Here is an 18,096-nt window from a genome sequence, read left to right as displayed (position 1 = left end):
ATAATATTGTTTTCTTATTTCACAGCTAGAAGAATACTGTGTTTAATCTCATTGGCGTGGGTTCCGAAGGAAATGCTCATAGTAGAACCAATGTTTAAAATTGATTTATGAGCTTTTCACTAATTTTTAAAATCAATCCAGCAGATGCTTTGTACTTAGACATCTCGAAGGTTTTCAATAAAGTTCCTCAACTTTGCATAATGGCTAAACTTCCTTACATCAGCCTTGATAATCTTATCGCCTTAATAATACTTTTTTTTTTCTCTTACGAAATTTACTGTGGCCAACAAGTCAAATTCAACTAAAGTCACCTCTCGGCCCCCAAAAGAATCTGAACTTTTTCTGTGAATATTTCTTATATTTAATAATGATCTGCCTCAACCTACCATTTGCAGCATTCACCTCGTAGCGAAGGGCTGCGTGCTGTCTCGGAAAAAAGCTTATTTGATGACCAACTCCGACTGGAAAGTTAACTCCAAATAATTCACTCATGGGACTCCAAATGGCTCTTGTCATTAAAGATGTCAAAATGTAATATAAAATAAAAACACATACTTTTCATTTTATATTGGCTTTAAACAATTTTGCTTCGTTCCTTTCTATAAGTATATTTACGCTGGGCTGACAAGTGATCTAGTCTGAATTGACCGCATTGAAACTATAACGGCAGAAGCTTCACGCACTTCCGTTGATCACAAATTATGGTCAAAAGCAGCACCTTGTCACCTAAGAAAACATGCCTATGGAACTTATGTTCGGTCAAAATTTTAGTGAGCATAGTCAATCTGGGTTCGACATCATGTTTACCTCATTTAGCATCTTGAGTTTATATACACGTTTGCAAGTCCGGTCTGAGGGCGCCGCCATCTTCCTCAGTGGGGTGCGCTCTGGGGCGCGGCCGTAATCCGATTACGGCGCCTTAGCAATGGTCCGTAATCGTATTATGACTCGTCCAAGCGCACCCCAGCCAAGCAAGATGGCAGCGCTCTGAAGCCGGACTTGCAAACGTGTATAGAACCGAGCAACATGCATTATTATTAGTGATTAACATCGAAACACCAGTGTATTCTAAATGTCATGGAATATTCAAACTCCGAACATACGCTGTAAAATTTCTCATTTAGATATTTTACAAAAACAAACAAAAAAAATATTGCCACTTAATTCGCGTTGTTCGGTACTGCTACATTCTAGCAGTGCATCATCACGACTAAATAAATCTTGCCATGTTTCGTCAACCAGCGGAAGCAGTAATTATTGTAAACTATATGTTTTCCCAGTCTGTTGAAGGGATACTTCAACGAAATTTGAAATATTTCTGTCGTGTTCAAAAATAGGTTGAATATGATCCACAATATCCGTAAATGACAATCGTACGTTTGTATTTTGAGCCTGGTGCCTGTATTTTTCGTTATAAACGGCCCACTCTGGCAAGCGCTCGGAGAAGGCCCAGCGGAGACCTCGTGACATCCAACGCAATCGTGACGTAGGTCGTCTCAAGACGAGCAAAGCTACGGCGAGGCTGACGTCGAGAGGATGGCCTAGTCGTTCCAGCCACCGAAGCGTCTGCTTTTGTGTGAATTTTGAGTGACGGGTTAATCTTCTGTAATCTTGTAGGGGGACAATAACGACTTCTGCGACACACAAAAGGCATTCTCGGGAAGAGGGGAGTTCCTCCGGCCCTACTTCTCTCGTCGTGGCCGGAAACGAGACAACCTCCGTCACTAGCTGTCAAGGTTCCTAGACGGGCATTACAAGCGAGGCGTTAGCGACATCCACCAGGTGCTCTTTGCTAATCGTTTAATTCGTTTTAAAATTCCTTTTCGTGACTTTTTTAACAAGATACTGGTATGTTCGATATGATGCTGCTTTTTTGAACACATATAGACCAAAAAATGAGCGCCGAAATTTCGTTGTAGTATCCCTTTAAGAATGAAATGACCTGACATCTGGATGCGTGGCAACAAATAACTCCACCTTGTTTGTTAACAACAAAACTTCGTTTTCCAGTTAATTAGTCCCGTTAATAATTTACTTATTTATTTATTTGAACATACGATCAGTCTTTTACGGGACCAAAATAGGGGTGGGATATAATGAACAGCCCAACAATCACAGTCTGCGGAGTCAGCCGTTACACCAAATTTTCACCGACACTGTTTTTGTCCTTACTATTTCATTTGGTTGTTCTTGTTGTTTCTTTACTTCATGCTTCAGCCCCTTCAGCTGCCAATCACATCGTTTTGTTGATATCGTTGTCAATGTTTATTTGCTTAATACGTCAGCACTGTTAGCTGCCATCTAGGGTGTTGTTTTGGAAATGCTTTAAGGTAGAACTACATCTTTTTTCGTGCTTAAAAGGGGGTACAAAGTGGCGAGTCGATATCACAAAGACTTAGTCGCGGAAGTGACGACTCTCCCTCGAACTTGGTCACGGAGGTGAGGTTGGAAATTAGATTAGATCCCAACGCAACGCTACATTTCCCTCTTTCATTTGAATCCACAGTCCTTGCGTAATGAATTTGATCATCTGTATGCATTTTTTGCAGAGTTTCAACTTTTCTTTTGACGTTATCACGTTAACAGAATTATTGCATGCTACAGAAGATACTGTTGGAATTTTAAGCGATTATGAAAAGCTTAAGTTATGTGGAAACTCAAAAAGAGAAGGGGGAGTTTTGGCGCTAGTAATAAATGCCATACACTGCAGTATGATAGATGCTTTTTTTTTTGGCCATTACCGAGGACTACAAAGTTTTTACGTTGCTGCTCGCGCATTCTGTTTTTGCGTTGTGTATCGCCATCCTCGTGGCAGCATATCTTTTTTTTTAAAGGTATCTATATACTCTATTTACCGGTGGCAACAAATTGAAGCTTATTATGGAGGGTGATTTTACTATCAATATGCCTCTGTCATCAGCACAGAAATTAGAAGTTCTCACGCTTTATCCGCCGCATGGTTATATTTGTACCATATGCCAGTCAACTCGTTATAGTAGTGCGAATGAAACGTTGTTAGATATTTTCTTTACAAACTTATCCGAGGAACATGCACATGCGGGTGACATAGGAGCGACAATAAGTGACCATCTCTCTATTTTCATACTTATAACTCTAGTTCTAGCTCAAGCGCAAAAAAATTATGTGTGTGCGTAACCTTCATTACCGTGACATATGTATGAAAAGTCTTGAATTTTTTTCAAGAACAAATTAATACAGCAGACTGGAATGGAGTTCTGCCTTAGACGTTGGTAGAGGTGGCACACGAGAGTTTTGTAGAAACGTTTATATATATATATATATATATATATATATATATAACCCCTCTCGGAACGTAGTCCAATATATACGCTTTAAAACATTTACCTCCTTTTTACGATATATATATATATATATATATATATATATATATATGTTTAAAAATCACAGAGTTCATAAAACGCGTAGAAAAACATGGTTCTCAGTTGAAATATTATAGATATTATGAAAAAATGCAGTTTATAGAAACTTTATGCCCACTTGAGATCCGGATGTGTTGTCAAGTTTTAAAATGCCAAGATATAAGATAACAAGTGAGCTACGGCGGGCTGAACGGTCATGCTTTTATTAGCTCTTCCGGAATGAAAACAAAAAGGATGTATCATGGAAGAAGTTAAATTTGATATTACATGAAGGACGTCAGTTTGGAGAAGCAACCGAACTTACGATTGGAGGATATTAAAAAAAAAGGCAAAGTTATTGCAGGCGCGTTTTATGATAATCTTGTGGACTTTGTTAATACCCTTTACTCCTCTGAAGTTTCAAAATTTGTAACATTTCTTTCTGGCAGCATATTTCTTTCTCTTACTACCAAGAGAAAAGTTATAAAAAAATTTATAGGCCAAAAAAGCAGCAAAAGATCCGATTCTCAGGACCGTAAAATGTGTTATAAAGTCTACTGGTTTTTTCTAACTCATATATGTAATGTGCGTATTGAAACTGGTGTTTTTGCTGCGTAAAATGGAGATAGCAAAGGTTTCTGTCATATATAAGGAAGGGGATAATTACGACCTTAGTAATTACTGGCCAGTCTCCATTTCACCAATATTTCCAAAAGGATTGGTACAAAATTATATATAAAGACTTTGCACTGTCTGGGAAAAATACGCGATTATTAATTCCCGGGAGCACGGTTTTAGGAACGGGTACTCGACAGAGTTAGCTTCATTGAACCAAAAATATATAAATTTACACAATATTAAAAATAAACTCCTTGCATTGGGAAGCTTCATGAATTTTTGAAAGGCCTTCGATGGTATTAGTTATAAAACTCATATTCAAAAACGAGCTGTATAATATTCGTGGAATAGATCTTCAAATATTCGCCAGTCACTCATAGTTTCCCCTTCGAAGTGCTGTAAAAAATTGCCATCGTTCTGAGTCCGCGAAACTTAATGCAGGTGTTCCACAAGGCAGTCTATCAAGGCCTCTTTTATTTAACCTCTATATTACCGACATAGCTAACATTGACGATGAAGAAAACATGATCATTTATTTAGGTGATACTACTGTATTTTTTGCAAGGTCCGGTATTGCGGACATTATAAAGAGAAAAATTACATTTCTTAAAATGCTTTATACCTGAACGGTCCTGAACCCTTCTGGGACAAATAGTAATCAAACGAAAGCTGTTGTAACCAAGTCGAAATGGCTAAAAGATGAGTGGAAATCAACTTCTCCCCCAGACCCGCATGGTACAGAATTTGAGCAGAATGTCAAAGTTCTTAGTATTATGTTTAATGAATACATGCAATCGAATGGAAATGTTCAGATGATAGCGAAAAAACTATCGATGGTGGTAGGTGTAATTTGTAAGCATAGTTAAACCGTACCTGGTATGGAGGAATGCAACTTCTGCGAATACTCATCGCACTCATAGATTTCAGAATAAGGTAATTCATATTTTGTGTAGTGAAGCACATGACAGGAACACGGCACCGTTATTCAATAAATTAGAAATTGTTCGACACATGAACCATTACAATACGAACTTGCCCTAGCATATAAATCAGCCACAACCCACGCAGGGAATAGTCTCTTTCTCTTCCTTCTCTTCACTCACAAAACACCTAGTATGACACGCGCTATGCCGACGCCTAGACGGTCCAGCGCTCGTGAACAAACTACGGAATTCAGATGGTGAGATGCCAGCTACCCAAAATGTTAAGCTATTTTTTATCGCGGGATATTACCTTTCAAAGCTGTTCCAACCAAGACATACTATCTTTACTAGTTTCGTCAGAAATCTGATTATATACCGTTGAGAGCAGTTTTGAATGCCTCTCAATTTATGCCACGTGACAAGACGTTACGTGATATATACACCAATTTGTTTTGCCCGCTAAATTTGGCGAGGAAATATATTTCACGTAATATGACGTCACGTGAACTATAAGAAAATTCTTCCCCGATAGATTTAGCGGAAAAATATTCGTCACGTGACCTGGGCACCAGTCAGGCTTTAGAGCGCAGCTCTTAGGATCCCATTTCCGGGTTGAGCGCCGTCAGCGTTGGCGTAACCGCGCGCTGCATTATGGGACGCTTCCCGGCTAAATGTAGTAGGAAAATTTCCCAGCTAAACTTAACGAAAAAAAATCCCAGCTAACATCAGCGGGTTAAGTTTCCCGCTAAATTTAGCGGAGCAATCGACGTCACGTTTTCTCAACCCGAATTCAGTTTCCCAGCTCAATTTATCGGGGAAATTGACGCCACGACTTCGTGTCTCGTCACCCATGAACAAATTCAGCGGCAGGAGGACAGGAGGAGGAAAGGAGGAGGACGGGAGAAGGAGGAGGACGGAAGGAGGAGGAGGAGGTGAGGAAGTGGGTGCGAGAAGGAGGAGGGGTGTGTACCGAGGAGGAGAAAGGCATACCCGCCTCCTCCAACTCCTAAAGAGTTGCGCTCTAGCTTCGCATTAAAGACATTTGTGAACGTCTCATTGTTTTACAGATACACTCTGCCGCCTTATGTGATGCCTCCGGAAGAAGGGCTTTTAAGGGTACAGCAAATTGATATATGAGTGCTCAGAGTTTTTGAATAAGTGTAAAACGACTTCGTATAGAGACGGGCAAACATATGCGTAGTTACTGCATTTCATTGCAGGGGGGATCAATGGCCGAGTCGATTGGAGCACCAGATCGGGAGCACGTGGAGCGAAAGCTTGCGCTGCAGAACCCAGGAATCCTTTTTTGGGTCCCCTCCCCTGCGTGTTGCTAAAAAACGATGCATACATCATACTATCTCCATATACTGTAGAACATAAAAAGAAAGCAGATTATCGCGCGTTGCCCAGTGTTCTGAGGCTACGCACCCGTGAAAGATAGCAGCAAACTTGGACATACAGTTCCGACGATTGAAACGCGAACGACGGAGCAACAACTTGTGCTGGTGACGGCACTCAACAGTCGTCAGCGGAAGCTTTGGCACAGTCAGGGGTGCGCTTTCAGAGCAGTAACGGTACCAAGTGGCCGCCACTTTCAGTAAATTGAGTTCGCGCCGACTTGTTTCAGCCTACCACAACATGGAGCGCTAAACGTCGAGTCTTTGTCGCCCTGACCATTCGACACCAACGTTCTGAATGCATTGAGATGACGCAAAATAGTATACTTTTATCTGTCACACGCTACTCTGTGAATCGTCACATCACTGCATATTGATCTTAGGATAACCTTCTTTGTTACATACGCTATCGCCAAGCCTTAAAACCTGCTGTGACGCATTAACAACTTTGCGATTAACACCGCGTGTAGCAGGCAAGGTGAAGCTAATTGGCTCGAATTTCCTCTATCCAACGGGCCAGCCGCTGCGCAGCGTCACATCCTTCGAAGCTCATCACATACTGAGCGAAAGCTGCCGCGGTTGATCATTGATGTTGACTCACACAACAATGTTGAGACGCAGTTGCTCCGCAGTTCTCGTTCTGTTTTTGGTAACTGTACATGACTGCTGTTTTTGGTAACTGTACATGACTGTTTTTGGTAACTCTACATGAATAATACAAACTGAAGTATTGTCAATGCAGGTCTAAGCAAGCGAGGACAGACAGCGTGTGTACAGCTATAAAATACCTAGCTATTGACATCGACAGAATGATTCAAGAGATTGGACATTTTATGATAAAGTTACTCACAATGCTGCAATATGCGCTGTGGCCCGGGCTTCTAACCGTGTATGTACATCTGTTCTTCTTTTTTTTAATTGTTGTTGCATACCCAAGAAGGTTAAAAACCGGGAATCAGTGTGATATGAAACACAAATGCCACCTCTGCTGTACAATAGCTTTACTAAGTAGTGTACCTTTAGACAAAATGTCTTAAAGTTGTGTTTGTTTTGAAGGAGAAATTTAATAGCGAATGATTGAGCATACAAAAATGTAAAAAAAATGCTCCAAAAACAAAAATGCGCGGTGAAAGAAGTACCCAACACTGAGAATCATTTCCTCAAAGAGCGTTGTCACTCGCCCATACTTACGCTCACAGTAAAAGGTGTCCTTTATAGCTCCACGATTTCTCGCAGTACGGGAATAGATGAAACGAAAAGTCATATGTGTGAGTAGAAATTGAGAATCATAATCAGGAAGATCACAGAACATATGTGTGTCAGTGCTATTTCACACTGTGGAAACTGAGTGATAAGTGTAGGGGGGTGATTTGGGCCAGTTTGTCCACATGTAAGGAGAGCAGACCGCCAAAAAGAAAAGGGGTAAGGCAAGAGGAGCAGAACAAGGCTGTGCCTTCACTTTACTTTGTCCTTGTGTTCTTTCTAAACTATTTTCTTTGGAGTAATGAGTGTTCCATAGATATATGAGCTACCTATATATATATATCACTGGTCATACGTTCGCACTCACGAGTAACTAAGCATGAAAGTTTGGCCAAATAGCCGTGGCGGTGGATCATATATGCGGGATACCATATGGTATAGTTCACTGTGATTACATAAGTGCTCTTCCAGTGTAGGCACATATATTGGTTAGAAGACTAATTATGAGTAAGGTGTAATTGAGCTGGGCGATTTTACATTGAATTATTGTCACGGCAATTTTACGCTGTTGGGACTCACTTCCCATCTTTCAGGAATGTTTTGGATGTTTTTATTAATGCTCACCATAAACATTTTTATTTTGACCGCGAGTTAAAATGAGGTATCTGCCGATACACACATTCAGCCTGAACGAGAGGGAAGAGATAGCGCAAGCAAAAAGAAAATCGATCCAACTTTGTGAAAGAGACTTCGATCGCTCTTCGAGGGACGACAAAATCGCTTACTCGTATTTCCCTCAAGAAGTGTAGTGGAGAATGTTCAGCTTTGTGCGCAACATTATTGTTTTCTTCCTTTATCTGCTAAATTAAAATATATGTAGGCAACTTTTAGGTTAGTTATACTTTTTGTAACGAATACTTTTATCATTTCAGACGCCAAAGCATCGTTTCTTTACCCGAAAACCCAATCTTCTTAGAACTATATAGCGTAGCGTATGAAGCAAGAACGAAACTTTTTTTTTCTGATGTGACGAGGAGTGTAAGTACACAAACTATATGACGCATATAAGGTTGAGAGGCAAAAACTTTCGAAGCCAATAGAAGGCAAGTCTCTTTCCCCTTCTAAGATACTGAGGTGGGCTAGTTGGATATGCATGATATAAAAATTAAGTAGCCCAAAGTTTAGACAAAGAACAAAGGACAAAACACGTAGACAGGACCAGCACTAACTCACAATTGGCGTTTTATTTGAAAAAAAGAGAAGGAAACAGCATATAAATACACCGAAAAAAGGAAGGAAGAAGATTTATAATAAAAGAAGAAAATTGAAAAGTATAAATAAATTGGAAAGAAAAGAAAAGAAAGGCAACAGCGTAGCTAAATTAATTCCGGGTAATATATTGAGGTTAAGAAAAAGTCTATACCTAAAAGAAATAAGAAGTTGAAAAGACTAGAAATTCCCGCTGAATCAACCTGAAGTTGGCAACTAAAGGTAAACTAAAGGTAAAAGTAAAAAAAAAATGCTGCACTCACACAAGCGTCTTCCTTTTCCTTGATGGTTAAGGCCTCGTACATTTCTAGTGAAGTTGTGTCTCGGAACCGTCGTAGGATTGTGATTTTTGTCAGGATCGGTTGGCATTTACAGTCTCTAACATGTACTGCATGATGCCCCGCTGGAGTTGATTTCAGTAATGTGGCGTGTTCCCGCAACCTGGTGTTGACGCAGCGGCCTGTCTGACCGACGTATATCTTGCCACAAGTGATTGGTATTTTGCCGCGAGCGCAGCTGACCAAGCAAACAGCGCGCTCGTGGCCTAATGGTTATCGCGCGTTCCTTCCACGCAGAAAACCAGGGATCAATTCCTGGCCGCGGGGACGCATTTTTGTTGACTCGTACGTAATGTTCTGGCAAATTCGAGAGCCGTGTTGCTTGTTGCAAGTCAGAATGTTATACACGCCGAACCTTCTACGCCGATTATTCCGAAAGCCCACGCGTGTACATAAGAGGCTCCGCGTGGCCGATCCGCAGTTAGTTTACGCGCCAGCGTTCGACTATGCTGTCACGCCGACTTCGACGCCCGCGACGCACTGCTTTCCTCCGTTCCTTTTTAAGGGCGAAGCTCCTTAGGGTCCAGCCTTGTCCGTCCGTCCATCCGTCTGGCGTCCGTGCTCACATAAAGAAAAAAAAATGTTTGCGCAGTCAACAGCATTCGAACCTGTGCTTGAGACCCCAATAGCTTTCTAGTCCATCGCCCTAACCATTCGGCCATGACTGCGGGACGAGTCGGGACTGAGATGTGATAGGAGAAGGCGCTGCGGCCAAATGCGTATATAATCGCATTAAGCCTTCCATGCATTAGCTCAACGTTTATAGACGAGAGTGCACTGCGGTCAAATGCTTAAATGCGTATGTATCCACGTTCCATACCACACATTCCCTTTCTGGTATGGACCGTTGACTTAAGCGGTGGAGACGCGTTCTCACGGCTTCTAGCGGATCCAAGCTGATCCGCAACAAGAACCACTGGCTCTGCATTTCACCGACCATAAAGCAGTAATAATGAAGTCGAAACGCAACCCGTAACTCAGCACCCCATGAGCAATAAAAATAATCAGCACCATCAGCTACCTATGAACAATAAAATCAGTATCATCAGCACCACCAGAGCTTCGCCCCAGTCAACATTATTCACCACGTGGAGATGCAGTCATTTTTTTTTTTTTGGGGGGGGGGGGGGGGGGGGGAGGGCGGGGGGGGGGGGGCACAAATTCGCCCCAATAAACGCTTCAGTTTCCCCAGTTATTTTTGTTTCACCTTGTCATTCGTGACATTTCGGTGGAGGTGCGGTGTACCGGATGTCCTTGCAGCGCAGCCCTCCGAGTTCCCCCAGTACAAGGCCGAACCCAAGCTCCCGAGGACGCGACGAAGATCAGATCGAAACCCGATAAAGTCGCGGCACCCAAAGTCTACACCCGGAACACGAACTTCTGCCACCCAGGGCCAAGCAGCCAAAGAGGCCGACAATGGTAAACGAGCAGTCGCAGAACCGGGCCGCTTTTACGATCATTTACCTACCCGTCGCACCGCGGACGGCTGCTTCTTTCCACGACGAGCAGTACGAAGATGTGGAAGACTGGATTGACTAGTACAAACGCGGTGCTCGTTACAATGGCTGGACAGATGAGCAGCGCCTTCACAACGTCTATTTTTCACCTGAAGGGACCGCCAAGCAAAGGTTCGAAGATCATGAATCCTTTTTTTGAAATCGTGGGGCATTTTCAAGAGCGAGCTGAAGGACACATTTATCAATCACAGCCGCCGAGAGAGAGCCGAGGATCTACTTCGAACCAGAATCCAGGGCCCCAACGAAACCATCACTGGCTTCGTGGAGGACGCTCTGCTCCTGTGCGCTCGCGCCGACCCTCGGGCCACAGAAGAAAAGAAGCTGCGAATCCTCATGCGGGGCGTCAGAGACGACATCTTCGGCGGACTGGTCCGTAGCCCTCCGACAACAGATCAAGATTTTCTCATCGAGGCAACAAACATCGAGCGTGCTCTGCAAGCCCGATCCAATCACTATCAGTGACTACCCGGCCTCGCTGCCCTCCGGTCGTCTAGCGGCGACCTTGGCTCGACCACCCCAGGCATTCGCGAGATCATTCCCGACGTCGTCAGGGAGGAGCTCCGAAAGGTGCTACCCGCCGCTGACTGACCAGATTCGCTCTCCATCGCCGAGGTCGTGCGGGAAGAGGTGCAGAGAGTTATTCAACCAGAGGCTCCCATCAGCGTAGCTGTCCCCGAAGAACCCACGCTAACTTACGACGCAGTGGCTCAACGTGCCACCGCTTCCTCCTCGCGCCTGTCGCGCCGCCCCGACGTCAATCTCCTGCGCCACAGCACGACCGACGGCGCGACGACCAGGTCCAGTACGCCAGCCAGGAGCCCCGCGCACCCCGGAAGACCGACGTGTGGCGAATGCCCGACCGACGCCCTCTCTGCTTCCACTGCAGGGAAGCAGACCACACCTACCGCCGATGGAAATACCGTCGACTCGGCCTGCGCGAGTTCCACCGGAACGACCCGTGCCCCCGCTATGGTGAACGCCCTCGGGAGATCGACGAATACCTGCGAGTACATCAGTCCCCCGAGCCTGCGTACAGCCGAGAGTCCCGGTCGCCGTCGCCACGACGTGCGGCTTCGCCGATGCACCGACCCCGACGTGAAACCCTGTCACCCTTCTCTTCCCGCCGGGGAAACTAGGTGCGGCAACCCATAGAGGTGGAGTTGCCGAAGACGGCCGACGCCAAGTTCCTTCACGAACGGCGGAGTGCCCCCATTCAAACACCACGAGTAATATACGAGGCCTTAACCATCAAGGAAAAAGAAGACGTTTGTGTGAGTGCACCATCGGTGACACTAACTGACAAGGGATAATTTTACCTTGGGTTGCCATCTTGAGGTTGATCTAGCGGAAATGTCTAGTCCTTTCACCTTCTTCTTTCTTTAAGCTATAGTCTTTTTCTTAATTTGAATATATTCCCCGAAATTGATTTAGTTACGCTGTTCCCATTCTTTTCTTTTCGTTTATGCCTTTCGATTTTCTCGTTTTATTATAAATTTTCTTTCTTCCTTTTTTGGGAGAATTTATACTATGCTTCCTTTTCTTCTTTTCTATTAAAACGCCAGTTGTGATTTAGCGCTTCTCCTGTCTACACGTTCTGTCCTTTGCCCTTTGTCTAATCTTTGCGCTATTTATTTTTTATAGCTTTACTCTTCTTTCGTGGGGTGCGTCAGGTTTCTGCGATGGCGCCAACTCAGCGGATATACCTCACCCATCGGTCAATACATTGATCAAACAAGAGCCCCAGCCCAACTCTGACAAAGTATTCGTCTCCAAACTGTGTCAGCCCTCTGTCTCGCAGTGACGCGTTTAGAGCTTGATTGCACGGGTCTTCCTGGTAGATAGATGTGTCTATGTCAAAAATCACAGGGAAACAAATGCATTGTGTTCTTCGTGAAGCTCTGTTTGTTTTTTTATCTAACGGGGTAATTAGGATGCCTTTAAACGAAGAAAAATAGTCAGTTTGAAAATTTTCGCTATAGATATAAAATTATTACGTTTGATTTTTGTCTACGAACTGGTGCGAAAATTACTTCCGAGCAACATATATAAACTATGTACAGGATTTACTATTTTTAAGGGGATTTCGATTACATATGACGATTTTTCGCGCCACTGACGAGATGGGGTCTTTCAAAGGGCATTTCATTTTTCCTTCGTCATTGGTTATATATATGTGGCAGAATGCAATGAACGGAATTGCTGCCCACTCTGCTTGAAGTGCGAGTGTTCCCCTTATTTCAAAAGAGTAAAAATACTGCAAAAGCATATGGCGAACTGGTTGACCTCAATGGCACTCTCGACACATAAAAATAATGCACAAAAAACGCGACAGAGATATATCGCGGGTGCGGCCAAGCTCCACTCTAACAGACGGTATCTTTTCGGTCGGTGTGGAACAAGTCGGCCGTGAGACCTCTGCTTGTTGTGCAAAGTGTGAAAGCCGTTAACAAGCAAAAACACGATACCCTTCCCAGCATTCAATTTCCCCCTTCGAAGGACGTGTACGCGTTTAGAAAATATCGGTGAATAACTGACAGCTGCAGAAAAAGCAAGATACACATTTGCTTTATTTTCTCGTCGAGGGGCGCGAGCGCGATCCAAAACTTCGATCATGCAATGCTCATGTTGAGCACAAAAACGCTCTGCAGTGTTCGACCGTTCACGAGCCACGGTCGATTTAAACCTTTCCAACATCTCTCAACCGAATGTGACTAATCGTCTCAAACAACCGAAACACATGTTTAAATAGACAAATGGTGCAGCTCGCGCTGTCGGTGTTTTATAAAAAGATTTAAAAGTAAATTTATTGTACAATCTCGTTTTCCTTGTTTCCTTTTCTAAAATTTATGTCCTCCAGTGAATATACGTTTTTCGAACCTTCCCAACAGCCGAAGAGTGCGCGCGAGTGTGGTTACACTCCTTGCGCGTGCTGACATCTGCATCAGTAACTGTTCTAAAACACAATACTAATACTATTCTTTTATTCGTAACACGCCCCAGAACAGCCTATTGGTCAAAGTGTGGTGGCACACAAAAAGTTCAAAAGGGAAAAAATACAAGAAACAGTACGCAATCTCAACCCGACATTACCTCCCGAAATTAAAACATTTCACAAATCAGAAACTGAAAATATGCATAACAAGTAGTCGACATTGAAACGGCATCGCACTTTGCACGCAAGTTCGTCCGGGTTAAGCAGCGACATATTTCTGTTGTTTAGTTTGAATTCATTATACACATAAGGGGAGAGTGCGCAGCGCGTATATCTAATACAAACGCAGCATTATCCTTGAGGGCTCAAAATTTTGCAAAAGGCTAATTTTGCCAGCATTACGTTTGGGAACAACGCCAAAAAAACGTAATAACGCACAACCCAAGCGTGACCGAGAAATATTTGATTTGGCCCTTCACGTGCGCTACAGAACTTGAGAGCTACTACCTTAGTGCGTAAAAGAACAAACAATGTAACGTGTGCCCACCCAGGGTGGCGCTGCAGCGACTCAGCCCGCCAGCACCGGCACGGAACCATCCCCCAAATAGAGCCCCGCACCATGACATTTTAATACACTTTTGCGCGCTGGGCAGACGATCTTGCTTGTCATATAGAGGTCATTGACAGAATTCATACTCAATCACTTTGCAATAAACAAATTCTGTATTTTGCTAGCCGCATGTGCAAAGAGAGAGCACTCATACGTGAAGTGCAAGTTAATATGCTTCTTTTAAAAGGTCCTCGATGATGTCAGAACGCCAGGCACTTATTGGGTGATTGAAAAAAACATATATAGTGGGTAGAGTTTAAGGCATCTATATCATTGAGCTCTACACGCTTTCCTTTGAATCAAAGCCAATCAGAGCTCCCCGTCGTTCTAACGTTACCACAAGAAGCAGACGATTTGCTCTCCGCATACGATATTGAGAGGAAGCTTGAAAAATGACGAGTGCTAGAAAACATTTTAACATAAAAATAATCTTTTCGATCAAGACGTTAAACATAGCTCAACATACACGGTGCGACTCTTCAGATTTGAATTTACACAAAACGTTTTATTTGTTTTTATCCCTCGCCTTTCACCATCCGTAGATCACAGTCATAAACTCACCGACTCGTCTTCAGAAATCAGATGCGCGGTCATGTATTAGCCTGCATGAAAAGTAGCTGTGTGATCCAATTCACGGTGGCCTTACGCCATTAACGCCACTGAACAGGCGCCACTAGAAATGATATATTGCAGCATGCAATATATATTGTGTAAAGCTGTTTATTTCATTTTTTTTTTTTTTTTTTTGTTTCGCAGATGCGACGGTTTCGTATTGCGCTCTCGTGAGATTAGGCGCGCTCACAACCTGTCACCTGGATCTAGGGTTACCTTATCACGGCTGGGACGTCACGGGAAATGCTCATGCGATTACTCTGTCGGATCGTGTTTCGGGAAGGCTGTTGCCACGGGATTACGCATAGTGGAAACACGGGCATCTGGATTGAGGGGATAAGCATACTTGAGCTTTCGCCAGGCAGCAGTTCGACGGAACAAGTAATCTTGTGAAAGGAACGCTAAGATAGTAGTCGCTTTTCCCCAATGCACCTTTCCCTTATCCATAGAGAGAGCGAAAGGGGAAGCTGATTGGAAGAATGAGAAAGAAAAGCATCTTGAGGAGCCCTCAACGGCCAGCCATTGTTTCATTATGAGACCCAGAGAAGCTTAGCCAGGTATTTCTGCGATATGTGGACTAATATTTTGATGCGGCCTAGTTCGTCCTCTTCTGATTACCTCTTGGTTCTTTGTGCTGGGCATACAATAACCGAGATATATGCATCTGGCATGTATTGCCAAACTTTCAGCATGACCCTTTTTACTTGATCGTAAATAGAGACTACTTCTGGTATTTAGTACACGAATCTAGAAAACAACAGGACGAAAGCTACGCACCGAAACCTCAAATGTATTTCCGCTGGAACCCTTGAAACACACTTTTCCAAATGCACATTTTTTTTTCTTCTGACAACATGCCTTCATTCTGACAACATGCTTATAGTGCTGTCATTCTAAAGAAATAATTAATCAGATATTGATGTAGTATTTTTTTTATTTCCGGCAATTTTAAGAGGGAACAGGAACATTATTCTTCTATAGAGGATAATTACAGAAGAGTACTCTTTATAATCAGCTCCCTATTATTTTAAAAATAAAAAACAAAAAAACGTTATCATAATTTTCCAAGTTATTGTCAACTTTCAGAACACAAACGTTTTAAGGTATGCCTAATTGTAATTTCGATTATTCAGATTTGAAAGATATAACATTTAAGACGTTCGATATAGCCATCCGGTGCTTTTCATATGAAAACAAAGTTGGATTTATTTATTACTCAGTGGAAGTCTGAATTATCATTTTTTTTATTAAATTTGATTCGCAATAGACGCAGTCTTTATAAAATTAATATAAACCGTGTTAGCTTGAAAACGTCTGAACGGTACAACATCCGCAGCTTCTCTTGTGAAGTAAACATATTAAACCGGACCTCTATTTATCACACAATAAAACAAGTATACAAATTTAATATGTCTTCATTATTACGAACTCGTAGTTTTTCAAAATTTTCACTTCATGAACCCTTCACTCTGAACATAAAATATTGAAATCTTAAAAAAGAAAACGCTAGCTCAACAGGAAGGAGGTATGTATCACTTGTAACACAAAATACGCATGATGTGTCGATAAGTTTTGGGCTCTAAAAACACAACATCTCACTGATGACATTTTGAAGAGCATTTCAGTCCCTTCTCTCATAATAGCGTAAAGAATTTGTACTGTCACTGATTTCTGTCGCGCGAAGTAGAGTCCTATAAAACCGAATATTTCTATGTTCCAAAGACTCGTCCGCATTTCGTTCCGCACATTGCGCCCCTAATGACACATTAGCGGTAAGATTTCAACGCCACAACGGCGGGTAACCATAAATTACGACATAAACACAAAGGGGGCGGGCACCAGCGCACAAATATAAGCCATTATGCTGCCACCGACCGAGTAAAGTTTATCGAGCCAAATTTGCAAATATCACTTTATATACAAAAAATAGAAGCACTTACCCTGGTACCAGAGGAACCACGGACGAGCATAAAATCGCTGTCACGAGGGCCACGCCGTTCACTCGAAATGACACGCTCATGTTTTGCGGACCGTCCGTCGAGAGCTGAGCCGAATGCGGGAGCCGGCAGAGACGGGCACAAACCCTCTGTTGGCGGCCCCCAGGCCCAAACCGCGGCTGCCGAGATGCGTGGCGAGAGTCCCATTTTCGTCATTGGATGCCGGGCGCACCCACTCTCTTCCCCTTTCCGCTCCTTTCCCTCTTTCCTCACTCGCTCTCTTGTCAGGGCTCCCTTCTCCTTTATCTTGCCGTTCCAGCCTTTGTAAGACTACAACGTCGGTATAGACTTCTCAGCTGTAAAGACAAAAAATAAATACATCGGCGTTGTTTAAATTAGCAAATGCAGGCTATAAGCAGAACCCTGTCGAAGGGATTGTATGCTCGGTTAAGAAAATAAAACACGGAGGAGCGGAATAAGGCTGCAGTAACAGAGGGGAGAACCGAGAGAGGCGTGGGGAGTTGATGGAGGAAAACATTGTTTGAGCTTGAACGAATTTCGAAGTTTTGTTGCCGAGGTGTTCTTGACACTGTTTATTTGACTAGATGAAAGACTCTGCGTGGAAGATTTAGACGTGGACGCGTCGAATTTCTGTGAAAATGTTCATTTTTTAAGTGAAACTTTGAGTCTTCGTGAGAGCAAAATCGGTGGCATTGAAAACATAAATAACAGTGAACGAAAACTCTGACAGTGACAAGAAACGTTTTCACGCATGTCGGTTGCTGACATGGGGCGATTTCAGCCAACGTATGATGTCTAGCTGCGGGCGGAAGAACGCCCTGGTAGTTACGGTTTGGTGCATATTTTGTGCTAATCAATATTTATATTGGGGGAGACCAAGAGGCAGAAAGATTTTGCACGACAAATACGTGATTTTCAAGCTGAGTTAAAGAGAACTACGCCAGAGCACACAGTTTTCAAGATAATATAATGCAGAAAATAAGAATGGAACAGATGAAATCTACCAAAGTGAAAACAAAAATTAAGTTCCTTGTTGAGAGTAATGCATGGAGATCTTAACTCACTTTCGTTTACATTTTGAGGTAAAAGTGTAGAGATATTTATATGATACTTTGATGACGTCTTAACTAAATTTATACTGATGGGTGCTTTGGATTTTGCACATTTTTGGTTAGTTTGGGTGAATTTCCTCATTGCCTTAGGAGTGAATATTGGGACGGACTATACTTTCGCTCATTGTTTAGCCGCAAGTGCCTTATCAATACGTGTTAGGTATGTATTTTTATTTAAAAACAAACAAAGAAACAGCATTAATTTTTATTAGCTTTCTCCGCCAGTA

At 42.9% G+C, this 18,096-nt stretch overlaps 1 protein-coding gene across 1 annotated transcript in view; it reads right to left on the bottom strand.

The window, feature by feature from the left end:
• LOC8039823 (glutamate-gated chloride channel) overlaps nt 1-16,927 on the bottom strand; it is a 190,581-nt gene extending 173,654 nt beyond the window's left edge. Inside the window, exon 1 of the mRNA XM_029970175.2 lies at nt 16,740-16,927. Within this exon, the coding sequence (XP_029826035.2) occupies nt 16,740-16,819 (80 nt within the window). The 5' untranslated portion in view covers nt 16,820-16,927. The remainder of the gene's footprint in view (nt 1-16,739) is intronic.
• Nucleotides 16,928-18,096: the final 1,169 nt, after the last annotated feature.

This window comes from Ixodes scapularis, unplaced genomic scaffold (assembly GCF_016920785.2).
Source record: "Ixodes scapularis isolate PalLabHiFi unplaced genomic scaffold, ASM1692078v2 PGA_scaffold0__279_contigs__length_252992795, whole genome shotgun sequence".
In the NCBI taxonomy this organism is placed as follows: domain Eukaryota; kingdom Metazoa; phylum Arthropoda; class Arachnida; order Ixodida; family Ixodidae; genus Ixodes; species Ixodes scapularis.
Note: the sequence above shows the minus strand (reverse complement) of the source record. Positions and strands in the feature narration are given on the sequence as shown.